The following is a 22,378-nucleotide window of genomic DNA, read 5'->3' on the forward strand; positions in this document are numbered from 1 at the left end:
TCATCTCATACCTCAAATTCATTTATATATAGATTGCATTATTTCCACAAATTGTTTTGTATTATTCTAATTATAATTATTGTACTTGTAACTATATAATTTTGTTAATTACCTAACCTATAAAATGATTATAGTCGCAAAGACTATAATGACCAAACATATACAGTAATAAAAAAAGAAATATCTCTTAGCCCAACGATTATAACCTTCAATTCCTTCATTCCTTTCCATCCCTTTCCTAAAAGAGGGTGTAGCCCTCTACAGGGTAGCTAGCCCTAGGGCTAGCATAAAAAAAACATCACCATCATACTTTCGGTCGCAAGCGATTTTCTGCTAGCGACAACCGCAATAGCGTGGCTATTGTGCCTTTGGAAACCTTCCTTTTCCATATCCCGGAGACTTTTCTGCGTCATTCCTACGAGCTCTGCTCTCCAGACTGATCAAGCCAAGGGTGTACAGAGCTACGGGTCTGTCCGGAAATTTCCTCCTACCTTGGTGGCTATCAAAACGGGTCACCTCACCTTCATCATCTCTCATCACATCATTGTACACTGCTTTAGTACCTTAAGTTTGGGCTTCGGCCCACCCGTTGATCTCCATGGCGGATCCTCCTCAGATCACCGGGGCTTCGATGGATGGTCGTCACGGAGGATTACCCCCAGTCTTTCTCGCTCCACCGGCTCAAGCCACGAAGGTGGAAAGACGGAAAGAGGGCAGCAGACATCGTAGAGCCTCAGAGCACTCCAATGCCTCCACCATCTCGAACGCCTCCAGTCGATCAAGATCGCCACTTCGCACTGGGAATTATGCTGAGCGTGTAAGAAACTCACCGCCGGCTAAGAGACAACATTTGTCAGAAACATCGTCAGCATCTAATGCTATGGATTTGGAAACTGCGCACACATCTTCACAATCACCTATGATTACTCCATCCTCCGAAAATCAGCTACATTCATTTTTACTCCAGAATTTTGACCCGAAATTCGAAAATGTTAAGTTTGTAGTTCTCCAGCTACGGAAGTATCTTCCAAGCATAAACGTCACTCGAGTTGTTAAGACTCGCAACGGAATCATTCTGAAATCAACTGATCCCAAGTTTGCCATCACTGTACGCAACAAAGCCTCGTTTGAAATCTTTGGCAAGAACGCTACAATGGAAACTCTTAGTTCATCTCGGCGCAAACAACCACCACCTCCTAAGAAGCCTCCCCTTTTGTCCGTGGTTATTAGGGGAGTTGAACCGTCGTATACAGACGAGGAAATTTCAGAAGAGTTGCGGGCAGAGGGACTTACCATCACGAAAGCACTTCGAATTCGCAATGATCAAGGACCGACCTTTATGGTGCGGATATTAACTTCATCCCAAGAAACAATCGATACCCTACTTGCCAATGGCGCTTTCATCTATAAGCAACGACATCGAGTCGAACCCTCTCGTTCTTCACCTCCGTTACCGATTCGTTGCAAGAAATGCCAAGTTTATAACCAACACACAACTGCAAACTGTCGTAACACTGCCGTCTGTGGCTACTGTAGTGGCACTCATCCTACTCGTTCATGTACTAATCTAAACCTACCACCTCGATGCGCTACTTGCAACGACCAGCATCCCACTTATAGTTACAAGTGCAAAGGGAAATCTCCACCAGAAACTTCACATCCTGAATTAGTAGCTCCATTACGAACACTTGATTCATCCACCAACACAGACTTTCCAGTGGAATCCACACCAGTCACTATCGATAAACTTCTGGCTTTCACAACTCTCGCCTTACAAAATATCCATCCTTTTATCCGACCACATATCTTACAACAGATTACTCATGCCGCCCGAATCATCTTCCATGCTTCCTTTAATGCTACGTACTCGAACACCGATGTCTATTTTCACACAACAAATCTTCCGTCCGACATCTAACTACCTCTGCATACTTCATATCATGGGTATTGTGTTCTTATTTCTAAACATTCGATCCTTATCCAAAAACAAGCTGCTCTTTGACACGCTTCTGCTAGAAGAAGAGGTGAACGCCTTCCTTCTGAACGAAACCTTCTTAAAACCCCGTGATACTATACACATACCCCGTTACAACATACTTCGTTGTGACAGCCAGCTTCCTGCTCACCGAGCTAACGGTGGCGCCGCTATTGGCTTCTACCACGCTTTACCATTTCGACGCCATACCTGTCCACTTACCAATCTTTCAGAGCATGTTATCACAACATTATATTTTCCCAATATCGCAATCAGTGTCATCACCATCTATATCCGTCCTGGACATCAGATTCCTCTTGCTTTTTTCCAACACATTTCACATAACTTTAAGCACTATTTAATCATGGCAGACATCAATCTCCATAGTCGAACTGATAATGAACGCACTACGTTCCTTCAATTTATCTCTTCGCATACAACAGGAATTATACATGATTTACCCACACCGTCTCGTCCTATCTCTCAAACAACGCCTGACGTTATTATCACTTCTAATACCATAGCTTCCCACTGCACAGTCGAAGTTCTTGATCTCATTGGCAGCGATCACGCTCCTCTCAAACTTATTTATCACCACAATACCGCCAACAAACCTGTCAATGCACCACCTCCTCGTACATCACTTCGTTATGACAAAGCCGACTGGAACAAATACCGTGAACATATTACCCAATCACTTCAAAATCACGCACCACCATCTACGGAAGAGCAGCTATACCAAAGCATAACTACAATCAGTTCTACTCTTTCTCACGCATCCGAACTCTATATTCCATGTTCAGCTTCTGTTCCATACAAACCACAACTACCGCCTCAATACTTAACCATGATTCACCGCTCTCGACAGCTTTATCGCGAATACGTTCGTACTAGAAACCCAGAAACCCTTCACCACCATCACCAACTGCAACGCACTGTTCGTAAATATCTCAAGGCATATAAACTGAGAAACTGGGTAAAAACTTGTAATAACCTCAATGAAACTAACCACCCTTCTAAATTCTGGAAACGTTTCAACGCACTCTGCGGTAAATATACAAAACCTCATTATCCTCTACTCCATAATAACACACCGCTTCAAAGTGATCAGGAAAAAGCCGATGTCTTTGCCGACTACCTGCAGGAAATTTTCACACCTACACCTCTTACTGATCTCACAGCTCCGCATCCTGTTGACAATCTACATCTTGACTCTCCTCATTTACAGCCCAGTATCAATCATACGCTTCCAAATCATCCGCTCACAACACCCATTTCCACAACCGAAATTCTCACTGTCGTTAACCGCAAACGTAACTCTGCCCCAGGTTTTGACAATATAACATATAGGCACATTAAAGAAAGCCCTCCTATACTTCTGACGCTTCTCGCCCTCATCTATACTTTCATTCTCCGTACCGGATTCTTCCCAACGGATTGGAAAACTTCTAAAACACTTATGTTCTTGAAGCCAAACAAGCCACCTACCGCCACATCTTCTTATAGACCTATTCAACTGACATCCGCCTTTAGCAAAATTCTCGAACGCATCATCGTTAAAAGATTGCACCCGTACCTAGAATCCAAAAATATCCTTCCTATTCATCAAGCAGGTTTTCGTCCGACTTTCTCTATCAATGATCAACTCCTTCGCCTCACCAGTCTCATCACAAATCATTATAATTCTGCCAAACCTTCTTGCCTACTTTTATTCGACCTCGAAAAAGCCTTTGATAAATCTGACACCTGGCACTTCTCCATAAGCTTTTCCATTTTGCTTTTCCCATTACATATATTCGCTTCATTTATCACTTTCTTGTATGTCGTCTCTCCTACGTCAGCATCAATAATCAACTTTCTCATCCCATCTTCCTTCTGCCAGGAGTACCACAAGGTTCTGCTCTATCTCCGCTGTTATATATCATTTTTGTAGCCGATTTCCCTCCACTTCCTCCTGATGTGTACCTATTTCAGTATGCTGATGATACTGCCTTTCTAGCCTTAGGAAATACTATCCGTCAGATCACTCGAGCTCTCCAAGAAGCCATCAACCAGTTCACCCATTGGTGCCAGAAGTGGAGTCTTTCAATCAATGCAGCAAAAACACAGGCCATTACTTTTATACGCCCACGAAAACGCACCAGAGTACACCGCAACCCCTCGCTGTTTTCACTCACAGTTAATGACGCTCCAATTATTCAAACCCGATCCGTTACTTATCTGGGCATTCTTTATGATTCTCACCTCACGTGGAAACCACACCTCAAGAAAGTAGCTGCGAAAGCTTATCAGCGCCTGAACCTTCTAAAGCGACTGACTGGCACAACCTGGGGCCTACAACCTAAAACAGTTCTGAATACATATAAAGTGTTCATGCGACCAGTGCTTACGTATGGGTTTACTGCGTTGATTTCCGCCCTTCCAACATATTATGAAAAGTTACGCATCCTAGAGCGACATGCGTTCCGCATCGCACATCGTATTCAATTACCAAGCCCAACTCGTGAGCTGTATAATCTCGTCACCTTCCCCGACATTTCATATCATCTTGAATCTCTTAGACAGAACTTCATCACTGTCAGATACACTTCTCACCAGCCATTACTCCTCGATACTATGCACTATCATGCTCTTCATCCTGTCCGTCCCCGCTATGCCTACTCCCCACTTAGTCTGCTCTTCACTCTATACTGTTATACGCTGCCACCTGATCACCCGGACTTACTGTTACTCGACGACTATCAAATTCATGCCCATCTACCCACGTATTTCCATCATTTTCTGCACAAAAAGACCTTCTGTCTCCAACAGGGCTCCCTCCGTCTTCATCAGCCTAGAGCAGCCCCTAGGCAGAAGATAACCTCATTTGTCATACTAATTTCCCTTGTGTTTGTCCCGTGTATTGCACCTCATCCCATTATTCACCTTCATTCTCTTTTACTATAACTTATAATTGTCAGTAGTCTAATCTATCAGGATTTCTCAATCACCAAATCATATATATAATTGTGTTCGGAGTTTAAGTATTCATGCATTTTTTTTCTACCTATTTATTTCCTTATATGTTTATGATCACTTTCTTTATATTTTCACTCATTATACTTGTTATTTCACTTTTTATTCATTCTATATGTTTATAACAATGTGTAACGTCAATTTATAATTATATAATTAAGTAGTTTACACCTCCTAAATTTATGATTATGATCGCAAAGGTCATAATGTCCAGATATTCTATGATAAATAAATAAATAAATAAATAAATAAATAAATAAAATCACTTAGCCCATCTGCCTATTAATCCTCAATCCATTAATCCTTACTAACTCTCCCCCCTTAAAGAGGGTGTAGCCCTCTAACAGGGTGCTAGCCTGCGGCTAGCAAAAAAAAATAATTAATTAAATCATCACCATCAGCCACTCTGCGACAGTTGCAGATGTAGCCTACCATACCTACCAACTCAATAGTAATACCCAGTTTTTCACCTGTACCTCTGTATTTTGATCTCTTTCATTCTACTCATAGAGTCAGGGGCTTTGGCCCGATACTCTGCATACAACTTCAACATTACCGTGACCGTGACCGTGCGACTTTATTACATTACCGTTTTGTTCTTTAAACAGTATGTATTTTTAGAGAAGCATGAATGGGTATTGTATGCCTATGCTTCAAAGGTAGAATATAGGGATGGGCAGTTTGGTGCCTTTCCCGGAATCAATTCCTTTGGATCCGTTCCGAAGAAAGATTCGTTCCTCCGGACCGAATCCTTTGGTTCCGCAAAGTTAAATGATTCCATGGTTTTTTCGATTTGGTTCCTCCAAACAAGGACTTATTCCTCTCTAGATCGAATTCTTTGGTTCCAATGAGTGAGAATAATTCTGAGTTCTCAAATGGCTCTCCAGCTCGATTCCTCCTTTCACCCAAAGTTGTCAAACCACTCTTATCGCCTGATAAGTTGCTGCAGTGTGGTGGTGTGGGAAATTGGAATGAGTAGAAGCAAAAGAACGGATTGTAATGTTTTGAAACATGTTTACAAAGTTCCATTTTTTCCTGATAAGGCAGAGATAATATTGCACATAGAACAAGAACAGATACAGATATTGTTTATTTCTTTGAATTTTTCTGTTTTATTAAAGCGTTTTGCTAAGAGTTCACGTTGAAACTGTTAAAGAGTAACAAGTGGTCCTCTTTTTCTTCTCATTTTTTTACATGACTATTAAACGCCAAAAAAAAAATAATAAACATTATTTACATTCTTACTAATTATTTAAATACGTAATACCAGCAACATCAAACGTAGTCTCGGACTTTCTTGTGTAGGAGTGGCATTTGGGGAGAGCAAGGCGCAATTGTCTATCCAGATTTTGAGAATTACATATATTTTTAATAAACTGTATAATAATAATAATAATAATAATAATAATAATAATAATAATAATAATAATAATAATAATAACAATAATAATAATAAACGTTACGCGCAATTTTGGTTCTCCTCACGGGAGATTCGAGTTGTATTTCCAGTGGCAACTCCTGTGGTTCGAGAGGGGTGCGGTGGCTCAGTGGACTGCAAATGGCAAATAAAAAAAAGTGGTAGAGCGTTCACCTCTGGTGCTTGGGGTTCCTGGTCCCACCTCGCGCCGTGTGGACTTTGTGGTGCACTAACACCGTGCTCGTGGGTTTTCTCAGGGGTTCTCCCACTTCCTTCATTCCACTATTTTATTCATTTCTTATAAGCACCGTCTCCTTTAGCCTAACCGGCATAATCGAGGGACGTAAAACTGAAAGATTTCATTTTTTCGTGTGGTTCGGATTTGTCATTAGGTTATAGACCCACGTCACATACATTAATATCTTCGATGCTGAAAGAGAAGCTAAACTCCCTTTCCGCAAAAGTATGAGAGAAGTGTGGTGAATTATGGGAACTCATAAGCAGAGTTTCTTTCACACATATTTCTCAGGGAGAGGGAAAGGGAGTTGAGTTTGTTGAGTTTATCGTCCCTTTCAGTAGCTAGGTTATATGAGATGGGACCTACTGATTAATGTGGAATCCGAACCACATAAGCTTCCGCCGGGAATCGAACCCGGGTTTTCCATGCCAAAGGAGCGTACGATAACCGCTTAGCCACGAAGGAGCTCGAGAGGGAAAGGGATAAGGTAAGTAAATCACTATTTCATATCATTCTTGTGCAGGGCATGACCTTTAGGAAATAATCACATTTTAATTTACCCTTTTGGAGAAAATTTTCTGGATGAATGCCAGAAGGGGGAGAATCTGTAAGTTTTAGATTCAATTTTTTTTATAGCTCGTATTTGCTAAATACAGATGACATATCATTCCCTAGTCTGGTTTAGAATTTCATTCCATTTTTAATGCTGATTGTGAAACAACAAGGCCCTCTTTGATGACAACAAGTGCAACAACAATTGGATTCCTTCAGGATCTTAATAGACGAGTGCCCTTATCATGAATTATCTGATTTTAAAAAAATAATTTCAGTTTAATATCCACTATTATGCCCTTTAGGCTAAAGGAGACGATGGTTAAAGCAAGTGAATGATAATGAAAGAATTGGTGAAATCAGAAAGTGGGAGAAAACGGCAGGGCTGGATTAAGGTGATTCAGAACGTCCAAACAGTTTGTGTCTAAAACGATAGATGGCGCCACCGTCACCAATGTTAACATATACAACTAATAAAATTAAAACAATCAAATATAAAATAAACAGTTCAAAAATTAAGCAAAAACGGATATAATCTGGTTAATGGACGTTACAAAATCTAGGGAATGGTACGTGTCGATTTCAGATATTGTTATTAGTTTCATTGTTAGAGGCCACCATTGTTAAGTAAACAATCAACTTTATCTGCCGTACTTTCGACCAGAAACTGACCAAACTTTGCACACCCATTTAAGATTGAAATATCTAGGGAATTGTACGTGTGGATTCCACATATTGTTGTTAGTTTCATTGTTAGAGGCCACCATTGTTAAATAAACAATCAACTTTATCTGCCACACTTTCTACCACAAACTGACCAAACTTGGCATACCCATCGGATTACAACTGAGATATCTACTGAATGGTACCAGTCGATTTCACGTATTGTTGTTAGTTTCATTGTTCGAGGCCGCCATTGTTAAATAAACAATCGTTGGATTTCTCCATTGTTAGATAAACAATCAACTTTATCTGCCATACTTTCTATCACAAACTAATTAAGCTTGGCACACTCATTTACGATTGAGATATCAATGGAATGGTACGTGTCGATTTCACCTATTGTTGTTACTTTCATTGTTAGAGGCCGCCATTGTTAAATGAACAATCAACTTTATCTGCCATACTTCCTACCAGAAACTGGCCAAACCTTGCACACACATTTAAGATTAAAATATCTAGGGAAAGATATGTGTCGTTTTCTCATATTGTTGTTAGTTTCATTGTTGAAGATCATCATTGTTAAATAAACATTCGTTGGATTTCTCTATTGTTAAATAAACGATTAACTTTATCTGTCATAATTTCTACCACAAACTAAGCAAACTTTTCACACTTATGAACGATTGAGATATCTATGGAATGGTATGTGTCGATTTCACATATTGTTGTTCTTTCATTGTTGAAGGCCACCATTGTTAAATAAACAATCTTTGGATTTCTAAATTGTTACATAAACAATAGACTTTATCTTACACTCTTTCTACCAAAAACTAATCAAATTTGGCGCACTCATTTACCATTGAGATATCTGTGAAACGGTACGTGTCGATTTCACTTATTTTTGTTAGTTTCATTGTTAGAGGCCACCATTGTTAAATAAAAAATCAACTTTATGTGCCACACTTTTTAACAGAAACTGACCAAACTTTGCACACCCATTTAAGATTGAAGTATCTAGGGAATGGTATGTGTCGATTTCACATATTGTTGTTAGTTTCATTGTTGAAGGCCACCATTGTTAAAGAAACAATCAAGTTTTTCTGCCACAATTTCTACAACAACCTAAACAAAATTTGCAGACTCATTTGAGATTAAGATATCTATGAAACGATATGGGTCGATTTCACATATTGCTGATAGTTTCATTGTTAGAGGCCACCATTGTTAAATAAACAATCAACTTTAACGGCCATACGTTCTACCACAAACTGACCAAACTTTGCACACCCATTTAAAGTTGAAATATCTAGGGAATGCTATGTGTCGATTTCACATATTGTTGTTAGTTTCATTGTTCGAGGCCGCCATTGTTAAATAAACAATGGTTGGATTTCTCCATTATTAAATATACAATCAACTTTATCTGTAATATTTTCTACCACAAACTAACCAAACTTGGCACACTCATTTACGATTGAGATATCTATGGAATGGTGCGTGTTGATTTCACTTATTGTTGTTACTTTCATTGTTAGAGGCCACCATTGTTAAATGAACAATCAACTTTATCTGCCGTACTTTCTACCACAAACTGGCCAAACTTGGCACACCCATTTAAGATTGAAATATCTAGGCAATGGTACGTGTGGATTCCACATATTGTTGTTAGTTTCATTGTTGAAGACCACCATTGTTAAATACACAATCGTTGGATTTCTCCATTATTAAATATACAGTCAACTTTATCTGTCATATTTTCTGCCACAAACTAACCAAACTTGGCACACTCATTTACGATTGAGATATCAATGGAATGGTTCGTGCCGATTTCACACATTGTTGTTAGTTTCATTGTTAGAGGCCACCGTTGTTAAGTAAACAATCAACTTTATCTGCCGTACTTTCTACCAGAAAGTGAAGAAACTTTGCACACCCATTTAAGATTGAGATATCTAGGGAATGGTACGTGTGGATTCCACATAGTATTGTTAGTTTCATTGTTGAAGGCCACCATTGTTAAAGGAACAATCAAGTTTTTCTGCCACACTTTCTACAACAACCTAAACAAAATTTGCAGACTCATTTAAGATTAAGATATCTATGGAACGATATGGGTCGATTTGACATATTGCTGATAGTTTCATTGTTAGAGGCCACCATTGTTAAATAAACTATCAACTTTAACAGCCATACGTTCTACCACAAACTGACCAAACTTTGCACACCCATTTAAAGTTGAAATATCTAGGGAATGCTATGTGTCGATTTCACATATTGTTGTTAGTTTCATTATTGAAGGCCACCATTGTTATATAAACAATGGTTGGATTTCTCCATTATTAAATATACAATCAACTTTATCTGTAATATTTTCTACCACAAACTAACCAAACTTGGCACACTCATTTACGATTGAGATATCTATGGAATGGTGCGTGTTGATTTCACTTATTGTTGTTACTTTCATTGTTAGAGGCCACCATTGTTAAATGAACAATCAACTTTGTCTGCCGTACTTTCTACCACAAACTGGCCAAACTTGGCACACCCATTTAAGATTGAAATATCTAGGAAATAGTATGTGTTGATTCCACATATTATTGTTAGGTTTCATTGTTGAAGGCCACCATCGTTAAACAAAGAATCAACTTTGCTATATTTTGTACCAGAAACTGACCAAACTTGGCACACCCATCGGATTACCACTGAGTTATCTATGAAATGGTACTTGTCGATTTCAGTTGTTGTTGTTAGTTTCATTGTTAGAGGCCACCATTGTTAAATAAACAATCAACTTTATCTGTCATACTTTCTACCAGAAACTAACGAAACTTTGCTTACCTATTTACGATTGAAATGTCTATGGAATGGTACATGCCGATTATCAAGGGCTAACAAGCCCTAGCCAAATTGTGTGTAATACGTCATTATGCTTGGGATCAAACGATAATTATTCGTGATCAAACGAGCTGGCCAAATTCCGATTGAATTTGTTTTCATGGTGGCTGTGGTGGAGGGGCTAACAAGTCATCGGTAAATGTTATTGTTCGGAAAATGGAATAGTGCAAAAAAATAAACATATTTCATTCAGAACTTTGTTGTGCCTGTTTTGTAACCAGTGTGAATTAGTTGTGTGCCGCCAGATTTCTTTTCATTCTTTTTTTTTTTTTTTTTTTTGTCTAAGGTGGAGCGGGATGGCCCCCTACAGCGTTCCTAGAATTACACTCTAAAAGCCCACAGTGTTCCTAGAGCTGCACTCTAAAATCCCCTCCCATATAACTGACCTTTGTTTCACAGCAGACACCTCACATTTGAACTCTGTTGAGATTCTGTGTAAGTTTGTCGGTTGTACGCACAAATTGAGAGTATAAACATGTATTAGGGAATGAGAAGTTCTCGAAATAAATTTGCAAGCTGAATATTTTTTCGCGACATAAGTGAAGAGTAATTGTATATCCTTGAAGAGTACAATGGAGAGTAAGAAAACTCTAAGCAAAATAATCATTTTGAATAAATAGCAATGTAATCACAGTAATGTATATATGGCATTTTGTATTTCTACCAGATTGTCAGAGCACTAATTCTCTCATTTTTTGATGTGAGCGGTCTCGCTATCGAATTTCCAGAAGAACATTAAAAAAATGTATTTAGGTCTATTCCATTTTAAACAAACGAAATACGTTGCGTAAAAGAACTTTCCATGTTAAAATATTTGATGGGTAGAGTAGTTTGTGTGGGATTTGATTGTTATTGCATGTATCTATTGCATGCTGATTGGGTAGCTGGGAAGGCAGCCAAGATATTCATTCTGACGGTTGCAAGCCCGTGAAAATACAGAGCAACAGTTACTCCAAGGGAGTAGATAATAGATTTTAAAAAAAACTACCGTGAGGGAGAGAGCCGAAAAGAGTTTATAGTATGAAATTTTGTCCGCAACTAGGGAAGTTCCGCCAGGAACGCAGGATCACCTGTATATGGCTCTCATTGTTGAGACACTAAAATTTTTCAATTAATCGTATACGGAAGATAAACATTAATAAACTATTTTTATTTATTTACTTATTCCTCGGGGGGTAGTCTATCTCAGAAGATTACGATTAGCATAATTCTATGTTTCAGGGGTGCGCTTCCAATCCACCTCCCAGAGGCGGTTTTTGGGTGGGCGAACCGGACCTTGTCCTTAGATCCACACATTAATTAAAGTATATGTAACACACATGTACGTATGTGTGTGTGTGTGCGTATGATATGTGTATATGTATGTATGCTAAATGAAAAAAAAAATTTGAACCAATGTTTCCAATCCAAATAATAGAGCCCCACTTTTCCAACTCGCCAAAAACAAATTCCGCCTGTGTCACCTTCTACACATCAGCGGCTATGCCCATAGTATATTCTATGATAACAATTGACTGAATGTGCTTTTCAAGTTTCTAGCTCATTTTCTTGGAAAGATAATGCGTAAGACTCTCTTAGTGTTGCAACGAGACGAGACAGGACTCTTTGAAGCGAGACACGATACAATACGAAACGTTTCGTAAAACGTCTTGTCTCGTGTCTCGAAAAATACAAACACAGTTTCTGAATTTGCTTAAAAATTTATTAACTCGGAATAAATTATTTGCCTTCGAAATGTATACCATCTTTTATTATTTCAAATGATCCAAATGATTCAACGTTTCAAACCCTACAAAGAACAGGGAATACCTAAAGCACTTTTAAAAAATGATTCTTACAAACAGCTTTCACTTCCATTTTTCAATCGATTCAAGTTTAATTATTTTGTGATAGTGCTCCAGATTCAAATACAATGTAAAGCGTTCATTGAGATCAGTGTTTCAGAAGATTTTATTCCGAGGGCTGGTGGAGATATCTACGTATAAAAATCCTTTAATAGAAGTACAAGTATGCGTAGAAGTGGCAATTTTATCAGTAACTAACTATTGTTTCATGGTCTTTCTCGTTCCGAACCAAGACAGAAACGTGTCAGCCTTTCTCGACACTGAGTTTCGAAAAAGATTCTGATTTGACAATAAAATTTATCTTTTTTATCCTTTTATGCTGTTATTCGAAGATAAACCATTTTTTAAATGGGAAAGTTACATAGGCCTCCTTATTTGTTGAAGTGGCGCCAGGGGTTCTGAAAAAAGGATATCAGAATAAATGGGGAAATCTTGCCTTTCGTCTGTACTGACGGTATTGACAAATGTTCCTATCGAAGTAATTACGGGTTCAGTCGAAACTAAGCAGTCGTTGCTGGAGGATTGCAGTCGTGTTTTGTGTTGTGCTCTGTTAACCAAACTAGGTTAAAAGTTATAATTTTAACCACTTGGTTTAACAGCTCTTTTTTGGGCCTCAACCTTTCTGGTGTTGCCACGAGACGAGACAGAACCATTCGATACGAGACGAGACGGACACATCTTTTCTAGACGAGACGACACAGCCAGAAGTCTCGTCTTGTCTCGTTTCGTCTTGTGGCAACACTAGACTCTCTAGATATATCAGTGCAAGGTATGACAACGTTCCTCGCGGAGCACATGTTAGCTCTCAGCCTCTTTCTTTCACTGATGTTTGTTTACGTAGTAGATGAATATATAGAGAGTAACAAAAGGATGAGATATGCAGATTCTCCTGAAACCACATTAAAATTGTAGCAGTATTTGGAGCTTGTTATAAATGGATTTACCGGGGAACTAAAATAATTCTGGGAACTGATCATACAGTATTGATATAAATAAACATGGAAACAAGTAATTACAAAGAACTGAAATCGTGAATTGTTTTCAAAATACAGAAATCTCGAAGGAATATCTGTTTAGGCGGCTTTAATTGTAAAGGAATTTTGAATAAATTTGCATCCCCTGAATTCTTATACATAAAAAATAGAAATCTTTCTTTTAGCGTACGAATGAGATGCTTTAGGAAATTAGGTTAAGATAATTAAAATGATACTGTCCTTTGCAAAATTTAAGAGGAATACCATGATCGAAAAAGCATGAGTCAAACTATAAAGGTCAGTGGTAGCTTTTGCCATTTCTTACGACCACTATACGCACCTTATTGCGAAAAATTTATTCGTATTATAAAACCGATATCATTCAATAAATGTCAAATTTAACAGATCTTGAGAGATGAAATGACAAAAATTGTCATTACCTCTGTCGCATAAGATATTCTAGCTTTGTGACCCATGTTATTATATGACTTTCACGATAAGTGACAAGGAGAATATAAATCCCAAGTTCAAAACGTAAGGAAAGAAACCGGCTGTTCGCGCTTCAAATTATGAAAAATGTACCAAAATGGTTGAAATTATGATTTTGTATTTCTTTACGAGAAAGAAGAATAAAAATAAAAATTGGAGCAATTCTAATCATGTATGTATAAGTCCACTATCTTCTTCAAGTTACTAAACTAACTTCAAGTGTTTCAACCATTTTTGACACATAACTCGAAAACTTTTAGAGATATTAGAGGCAAGAATACGTGGTTGATAATGAGCTTTTTAATTATGTCACAATACTTTTGAACTTTACCTTATGAGAAATGGCATATTCCAAAATTAATTCAGTACCACCCTAACCTGAATTTTACCAAATGATTAGCGAAAGTGATACGGTGTGCATCGTCCAGGGATTAATTCCTGGTGTGGCACTCAAACATTTCTGTGTTGACCAAATATCGAGAGAAAAGTTGGGAAACTAAAAGATAGCGGACTTCAATCTAGACAGCCGGCGACGTTGGGTGTGGTTGTGCTTACTACTAACATAAGCCCGCTGCAGGCTCAGATCACAAGGGACTGTTGCGCCAGGATTATCTATCTATCTATCTATATCTATATCTATATCTATCTATCTATCTATCTATCTATCTATCTATATATATCTATATATATATATATATATATATATATATATATATATATATATATATATTGGTGTTATTATTTTACCTTACATTCTCTCAGTAGCGTAAGTAAGGACGAATGGGCCTCCCCGCAAAAATGTTAAACGGACCCCCTCTTTCCACATTCATGAGTCACGTAAAATTTACAGAGAACAGTTTTGACTTTTTATGTTCTATCTAGTGAGTCACAACTTGCTCATATGCAAAAAAATGCACATTATTATTATTATTATTATTATTATTATTATTATTATTATTATTATTATTATTATTATTATTATTATTATTATTATATTGTGCTATAGTTTTCGTCTATTCTGCTATACCAAATTCGAGAGTCTACGACATCCGACATTTTTAATGAGGTGTGGTAGTCCCACTTTTTGTTGTTTGGTTCGATGCTGGTTTCACTGTTCTTTTCCCATCTTTGAAATACATAAGCACGGCAGATCGCGAAAACTCGACAAGTCGCGTTGTTTCCGAAATGAAGCTCCCAGCCACTTAGTCATCCTGATATATCGTCGTCCTTCCCCATTCAAGGCACAAGCATCACACTGACTAATCGAGTGAGATTCTTGTCGTGTTTGGCGCGCGGTTGTGTTATGCCTTGTAGCTCTTATCTCAGCCCGATGATTTCGTTCAAAAAGTAGCGAGTGGTCATAATGTTTTCGCTGGTCAGTAAAAGTTTTGTTGGCATTTAATTTACTAAATAATCGCTCAGGTGTTACCGTCTTCATAGGTAAAAATGAGATATAGTTGGAACATCACATAATTTTTAACATCTTAACATTATAAAGTTTAACTTCGAAACTGAAATGGGCCTCTTTCTGTTCTGGGCCTCTCAATGTTGCGGGCCCTGCAGGCCCTTTAGTTGCGCCACACCATTCTCTCTACTCAGAAGGATAGGGACAAATAGAAAAGTCAAAATTCATTTTGTCCATTTTTCATGCATCATACACTTCAGAAAAAAAATCATATAATACTGATATGTAAGAAAATATTAGTATTGTTTGTCTGTTTTCTGTATACAAAGAACCATTTAGGTTCTTTTTATCTCATATTCTGGTAATAATCAAAAAAAGAAAAGAGTTTCGTGTGATAAACGTACGAAAGATAATTTGTCAACGCGATGTGAATGACGTTCTCTGCAACCTAATTCCCGTTTTTCGTACAAAACTCTATTCCTACCTGCAAAAAGAAAAGATTTATGTTACTCATCAATGGTTGAGGTTTTGCCCTGCGGCTGAACAACACGGCTTGTATAAATAGACTCTGACTGACTGCAGGTGCACGAAAAAAAAAAACTGTTGGATTCCTCTCCCCGCCCACTTCAAGTGTGGATATCCTGGACACATTCAAACTGAGCGGTACGATCTTTCAGTTCTTCCCAGTAGAGGTACCAGCAGTGATTGCTAAATGAAAAAGTGAGCATCTGGTGGCGAAAAGGCGAAGTGCTCGGACAAGGGGGAGTTCACAGGAACCTTAACCCATCTGGAGGCCCGGGGCTTGAAAAAATATGTGGCCGTTGTTGACTTCACTTAATACATTTTTGTGAAAGTATATTAGGAGAGTTAAATGAATATGTTTCATATTTCTGGTCATATTTTGTTTTGATGATCATGATTGTTTCTTCATTATTCTCTTTAGATAGCCAGTTGATATTTTAATCAGAGAGGAGGCCCGGGGCTATAGCCCTCCTGAGCCTCCCCTTAATCCGGCCATGGAAAACGGAAATACCAAAGAAAATCCACGGACACAATGTTGTCCACCACAAACATATTTGACCCGTGATCGAACCAGGGACCCTGTATACCAGAGGTAAGCGCCTTACCATGCCCCTATTTTTACATCTGAGGCACCATGCCCACTATTTTATAAAAAAATATAGCTAATTAACTTGATTGAAGGTCGTACCCAAGAAAGGTATTGTGGATCAAGACAATGTCTCCGATTGTGGGAGCTCGGGACCCCAAATGCTTATGTTGGCCCCATGTATTTTTATGAATATGTATTTTTTATTTTCACATGTATAGTTACATGTATTTTTTTTATGAATATGCAATATTTGGTATAATTTAAATTAAATTTCTCTTAAAATTCTCGTATATATTTTTTTAGACCCTTGTCTCCAACCACACATCTGTATGGGCCCCTCCCAAAGTTAGAGAAATCGGTGCCCTTGGATCTAGGTGAAGTATTTTTAAAATATGAAAGCAAGTAACAACATAATCATCAGTTCCTCAAGTTAATTCTTAATTAATAGCAAACCTATAATTGTTTATTCATGTCTAATATGACACATTTCAGATTTTAAACCCAACTCTAAACTATTTGTTACAGCTGCCTGGTAGACATATGGTTAGCTCGTACGCCTTCGGTGTGGGATTCTTGGGCTTAATTCCCGGTTGGAGCTCATGTGGTTCAGATTCCATATTAAGCTCTAGGTCTACGTCTCATATACCATCGGTGCTGAAAGATACGCTAAACTCCAAAGTATCCAACTAAACTATTCTTACACGTTCAATAAAATATTACTGAAAAATAATAATTAATCATATACAGATTTGTACACAAAAGTAACGCGTGTCTTGAAACGATATAAGGTTGGGCATTCAAAAATCCGCTCTTGATTAAATTATCTGTACGTCAGTGCATTGAATTAACGATAATGGTATTAGTGTTAAGAAACCCATAAACTCTCTTTCCTTCTGGATGTTGCAAGGATACAGTTTCAACACCATGTAACGCAAGCGTTTATAAATGTATTGGTGGTCAATTTATGAAATATTAATACTTTACAAGAATGATGAGAAAAGATGCCTAAAATAACAGTCACGATAAATAAAACTCTGCAGATTTCCCTCTCCTCGTGTGCCTATTTTACCCCTCTAGGAGAGGCCTGAAAACAGTAGATTTCAAGGAAACTTAAAAAAAAATTCACTATTCAATATTTTCTAAGTCTTAAATAATTGCACATAAAATTAGAGTATTATTGTTCGATTTTTTCAATATGCCTATTTTGAAAAAAAAATGTAAAGAACGAAGACAGAATTGATAACTAGGCCTACTTCTAAAAGGCTACGTCTACCATGCAACTGAGAGAGACAAACAGTATAAGAGGACACGACTTTTACATTCTAAGCCATTCAAAACTAGCGTTGCACTTTCTCGTCTCGAAAAGGAAACAAGAGTCGGCACGAGTAGTACCTTTATATATTCGAGACGAGACAAGAGGTTTCACGCATCTCAGGAGCAACATTAGTTCACCCAAGTGTTCTTAGATCTCATGTTTTACTGTTATATGGTTCATACCATTGAAACTCTATATAAATAGTGACTATACTGTGAGAAGTGAGAATAGTGACGATACTATACTATATAAAGAATCACCATAACATCTGATCCAAAACTCCCAATTCAATGACGTCATAGCAGGGCCAAGGTACCTCTGACTCATTCGCACCAGCGTGCATGGCCCCTGAATAAGCATAATCAAAAAGATTTCAATAGGTGACGCAATCCCGGGCCAAAGCATCCGTGATTCATTCACTATGGTCCATGAGGCCCCAAATTGGATAATCGAAAGTTTGATCAGGTGCTGCGATTTCTACTGACATTGAACTTCTACCACCTATAATTACCCAATTTTTATTGGCAACGCTGGATCAGAAATCTAGTTGTAGAAGGAGCAGAAATTTGAAAACTATACCTCAGCTAACATAAATTATTTTCTTTCTCTTGTCCTCCAGTTTCTTCGTAATAGCCGGACTGTTCTGTTTCAACTCAGTTGCAAGGTGTGTGCGTACGAGGGCCACTTCGAAAGTTTTGAGATACGCATTATTGTGGCACAGTATTTGAATTCCAACAATTGCGTTCGGTAGTGGTATCCAGAGCGAAGAAGCGAAGCAAGTTTCAACTTGCTTATCGGCGTGGCCGGATCGCCTTCGCTTGTTTGTTGATGTGAGCAGTATTCGGCTGTCTAGAATGGAGCTCGAAAGGGAACATTTTCGGGCAATGATCCTTTACGATTTCAAAAATGGTTTGAACGAGACACAAAGCCTTGACCGTTTGCAGGGGGCATTTGGGGACCTTGCTCCTTCCCGTGGTACAATTTTTCGGTGGTTTGGTGAATTCAGAAGAGGGCGGACATCGCTTAAAGATGAAGAGAGGACTGGACGTCCGGCAACAGCTGTGTCAGATGAAAACATTGCCGCCGTGGAACAAATGATTCGAGAAAATCCTCGAACAACTTTCAAGGACATTGAATCTACAGTGAGCATTGGATCGCTAGCAGTAAGAAAAATTCTTCATGATCATCTTCGGCTTAGGAAGGTTTCATCTCGTTGGGTGCCTCACACTTACAATGAACAACAGAAGCGCATGCGTGTGGAATGGTGTGAAGAAATGCTTGCAAGATTTGATGGAGGCAATTCTCGACGCGTCTCTGACATTGTTACTGGTGATGAGACTTGGATCTATCAATTTAATCCTGAAAATAAACGCTAGTCTACAGTTTGGATCTTTCCAGACGAAAATCCACCCACGAAAGTGAAGCGACCGCGAAGTGTGGGGAAGAAGATGGTTGCAACTTTCTTCTCCAAATCTGGCCATGTTGCAACAGTTCCACTTGAAGAACAAAGGCCTGTTACTGCTAAGGGGTACACCACTGTTTGCCTAACAAAAGTGTTCTAGAAGCTTCAGGAACGGCGTCCAAGAACTGGATTGCGTGGGATCCTGCTTCATCATGACAACGCGTCTCCACACACGGACATCATCACAATTCAGTTTTTAGAATCTACGGAGGTCAAACTTATGACTCATCGGCCGTATAGCCCTGACCTTTCCTCGTGTGATTTTTTTTGTGTTCCCCACGATCAAAGATCGCATGCGTGGGAAGAGATTTGGAAGCCCTGAAGAAGCTGTAGTGGCTTACGAAAATGAACTTTCAACACTTGAAGAAAAAGACTGGCAACACTGCCTCCAAAAGTGGTTTTCGAGAATGCAAAAGTGTGTACAGTGTAATGGTGAATACTTTGAGAAAATGTAAGTGTTAAATTCATTTTAAGTGTGTAAGTTATTTCACATCTGAAAACTTTCGTAGTGACCCTCGTATGTGTGTGTGTTCTAAAGTCTTCCAGTCCACCCGAAAGTGAACTATCCAGAGAGTTAAAAAGTGCCGTGCGAAGTTAGAATACTTGTAGTTACTGCGTGGGTTTACAGAATTTTAACGCCGATATTGTTGTTGTGTGTATATATATATTCTTTGCTTTAATAAGTGACAATATATTAAGAAAAAAGAAATCAGAAACAATAGTGTGGCGTTTTTCATATCCCAAAATATGGGTAGTAGTAAAAGAGAAAACCGGAAGCGTAGTGCTGTTTGGGACTGTTTTAAAGAAGTAGTTCCAGCCAAAGCAAAATGTGGCATCTGTTCAACTGTCTTATCTTTCAAGTGGGGAGCAACAGCGAATTTGATTAGGCATGTGGAAAAAAAATATCCTACTGTAAACATAAAACATGCCGAACATTTTCCATTTGAAAGCGAGGAGGAAGCTATTGAAATACCGGAGCCTTCTGAAGCTAGTGGAAGCTCTGTTAGTGAAACTGCAAAGACGAAGTCTAAATTGAATCCTGTTCCTCAAAAACATATCTCTGCCACTCAGGCCAATATTTCGAAATATATCCATAGGCCACTTGCCCCCAATAAATCAAAACAAATTGATGATCAGTTAGTCAGAATGATATGTAAGGAATTCCAACCCATCAGTATCGTGGAGGATAAAGAGTTTCGACGATTTGTCTATCTGCTGAATCCAGGATACTCTTTACCCTCCAGTAAAACTATAACAAACACTCTAATTCCTGTTTTGTACAATCAAACCGTAGAGAGAGGGAAAATTGATGTCAACAGTGCAGCACCTGTCTCAGTAACTACGATTGCTGGACTTCTTCAGCCATGGCACTTACAGTTCATTTCATTTCAAATGATTGCACGCTTAAAAGTTACCTTTTGGATTGTTTTGAGTTCAGTGACAAGCATACTGCGGAAAATTTGGCTTCAAAAATGAGACATGTTTTTGAAGGATGGGAGCTAACAAATAAAATTTCAGCTATTGTAGGCGACAATGCACCCAACATTACAGCAGCAATACGTTCCGGTGGCTGGCGGCATATTCCCTGTTTTGCCCACACACTAAACTTGGTAGTAAAGGCAGGTATCAATGGCTTAGAAGAGCTGAAGGCAAAGGCAAAGTCAATAGTTGAATATTTCCGGAGGAGTCCACAAGCCACTGCCAAGTTGAACACAATCCAACAGCAGATGGGATATACTGTTTTAAAATTAAAGCATGAAGTTGCAACTAGATGGAATTCAACATATTTCATGTTTGACAGGTTGCTAAAGCTCCGAGTACCAATTGTGTCTGCGTTAGCGGAGATGAGACATGATCTTCAGGAATTGTCGAATACCGAATGGCTATCCGTCGAAAAAGTGTATTCCATCCTCAAATACTTCAACGAAGTGACAGAGGAAGGTGTCACTGTATCTAAATTTATAGTACTAAGTCGAGTTTTAATGAGACATGTCATCAAAGCTGCGGAGGAAGCAGACCAACCAGAAATTGTAAAAGTCATGCTAAAGACACTCTCAACAGAGTTAAAAACACGATTTGGCAAAGTGGAAGATTCTGCTTTGTTAACTGAAGCAACACTTCTGGATCCCCGTTTTAAGAAGCAAGGCTTTAAAACCACTGAAGCGTTTAAAACAACATGTAAACACGTATCACAAAAAATCAGTACAATTACCATCCAATCAGTTGAAGTACAAGAAACAATGATCCTGATCCCAGTGAATTAGAAGGAAGAAAATCATCATCAGTATGGGACGATTTTGACGAACAAGTCTCATCCCTCATAGAACCGAAAAACCCCACTGCTGCTGGAATAGTAGAACTGGACAAATATTTAGAAGAACGCTTACTCCACAGAAAAGAAAACCCGTTATTGTGGTGGAAAGAAAGGCAAATTCTCTACCCAAGATTGTTTGAAATTATGAAAAGAAGGCTATGTATAATGGCAACATCAGTACCCTGTGATAGAGTTTTTCTAAGGGAGGGGGCAGATAGTTACAGACAGAAGAAGTCGCATCAGTCCTGGCAAAGTCAGGCAGATCCTGTTTTTAAATTCGAATTTATAAATTGTAAATCTTTGTTCCTCATTTACTGTATATAGGATATATGTATATTCAAGTTTGTGTTTAGTATACACTAGGAGTTGTACGTACATTGCGTTTCCGTTGTAAGACTGTTTTAAGTGTTAGTGAAAGGAAAAACAATTGTCACTTTTAAGCGAAAAAAAGTGAAAATACAACACAGTTTCGGAAATATACTCTTGAATATGAAATAAGACAATTCAACAGTTGACGTGGCTGTTATCTCATTTACTTGTTGAAGTTTTAGAAACAGAAAAAGCCAGAAAAGATGTAGTGAAGCCAAGGGTAAGTACTATGTTCATATTTTGTAGCCTTTTAGAGAAGTTTCTGATTATCTCTTTCATTGAATCTCTTGTTACATGCAAGCCATATTAAGAATGATGAATAGTGTTCCTATGAGAC

At 38.4% G+C, this 22,378-nt stretch overlaps 2 protein-coding genes across 2 annotated transcripts in view; one reads left to right on the plus strand and one right to left on the minus strand.

The window, feature by feature from the left end:
* LOC145681248 (uncharacterized) overlaps positions 1 to 22,378 on the minus strand; it is a 258,338-nt gene that overhangs the window by 57,502 nt on the left and 178,458 nt on the right. The window lies entirely within an intron of this gene.
* On the plus strand, positions 20,831 to 21,622 carry LOC145682343 (zinc finger BED domain-containing protein 4-like). Its single transcript, XM_081753917.1, has one exon. It carries the CDS (start codon positions 20,831 to 20,833, stop codon positions 21,620 to 21,622), a length of 792 nt encoding a protein of 263 aa, XP_081610043.1.

Source organism: Thermobia domestica, chromosome 3 (assembly GCF_964235325.1).
Source record: "Thermobia domestica chromosome 3, izTheDome1.hap1.1, whole genome shotgun sequence".
Classification (NCBI taxonomy): Eukaryota; Metazoa; Arthropoda; class Insecta; order Zygentoma; family Lepismatidae; genus Thermobia; species Thermobia domestica.

Bases quoted from the DNA above. Each gene is read 5' to 3' on its own strand.
- LOC145682343 (XM_081753917.1), top strand. From the start codon at position 20,831: ATGAGACATGTTTTTGAAGGATGGGAGCTAACAAATAAAATTTCAGCT.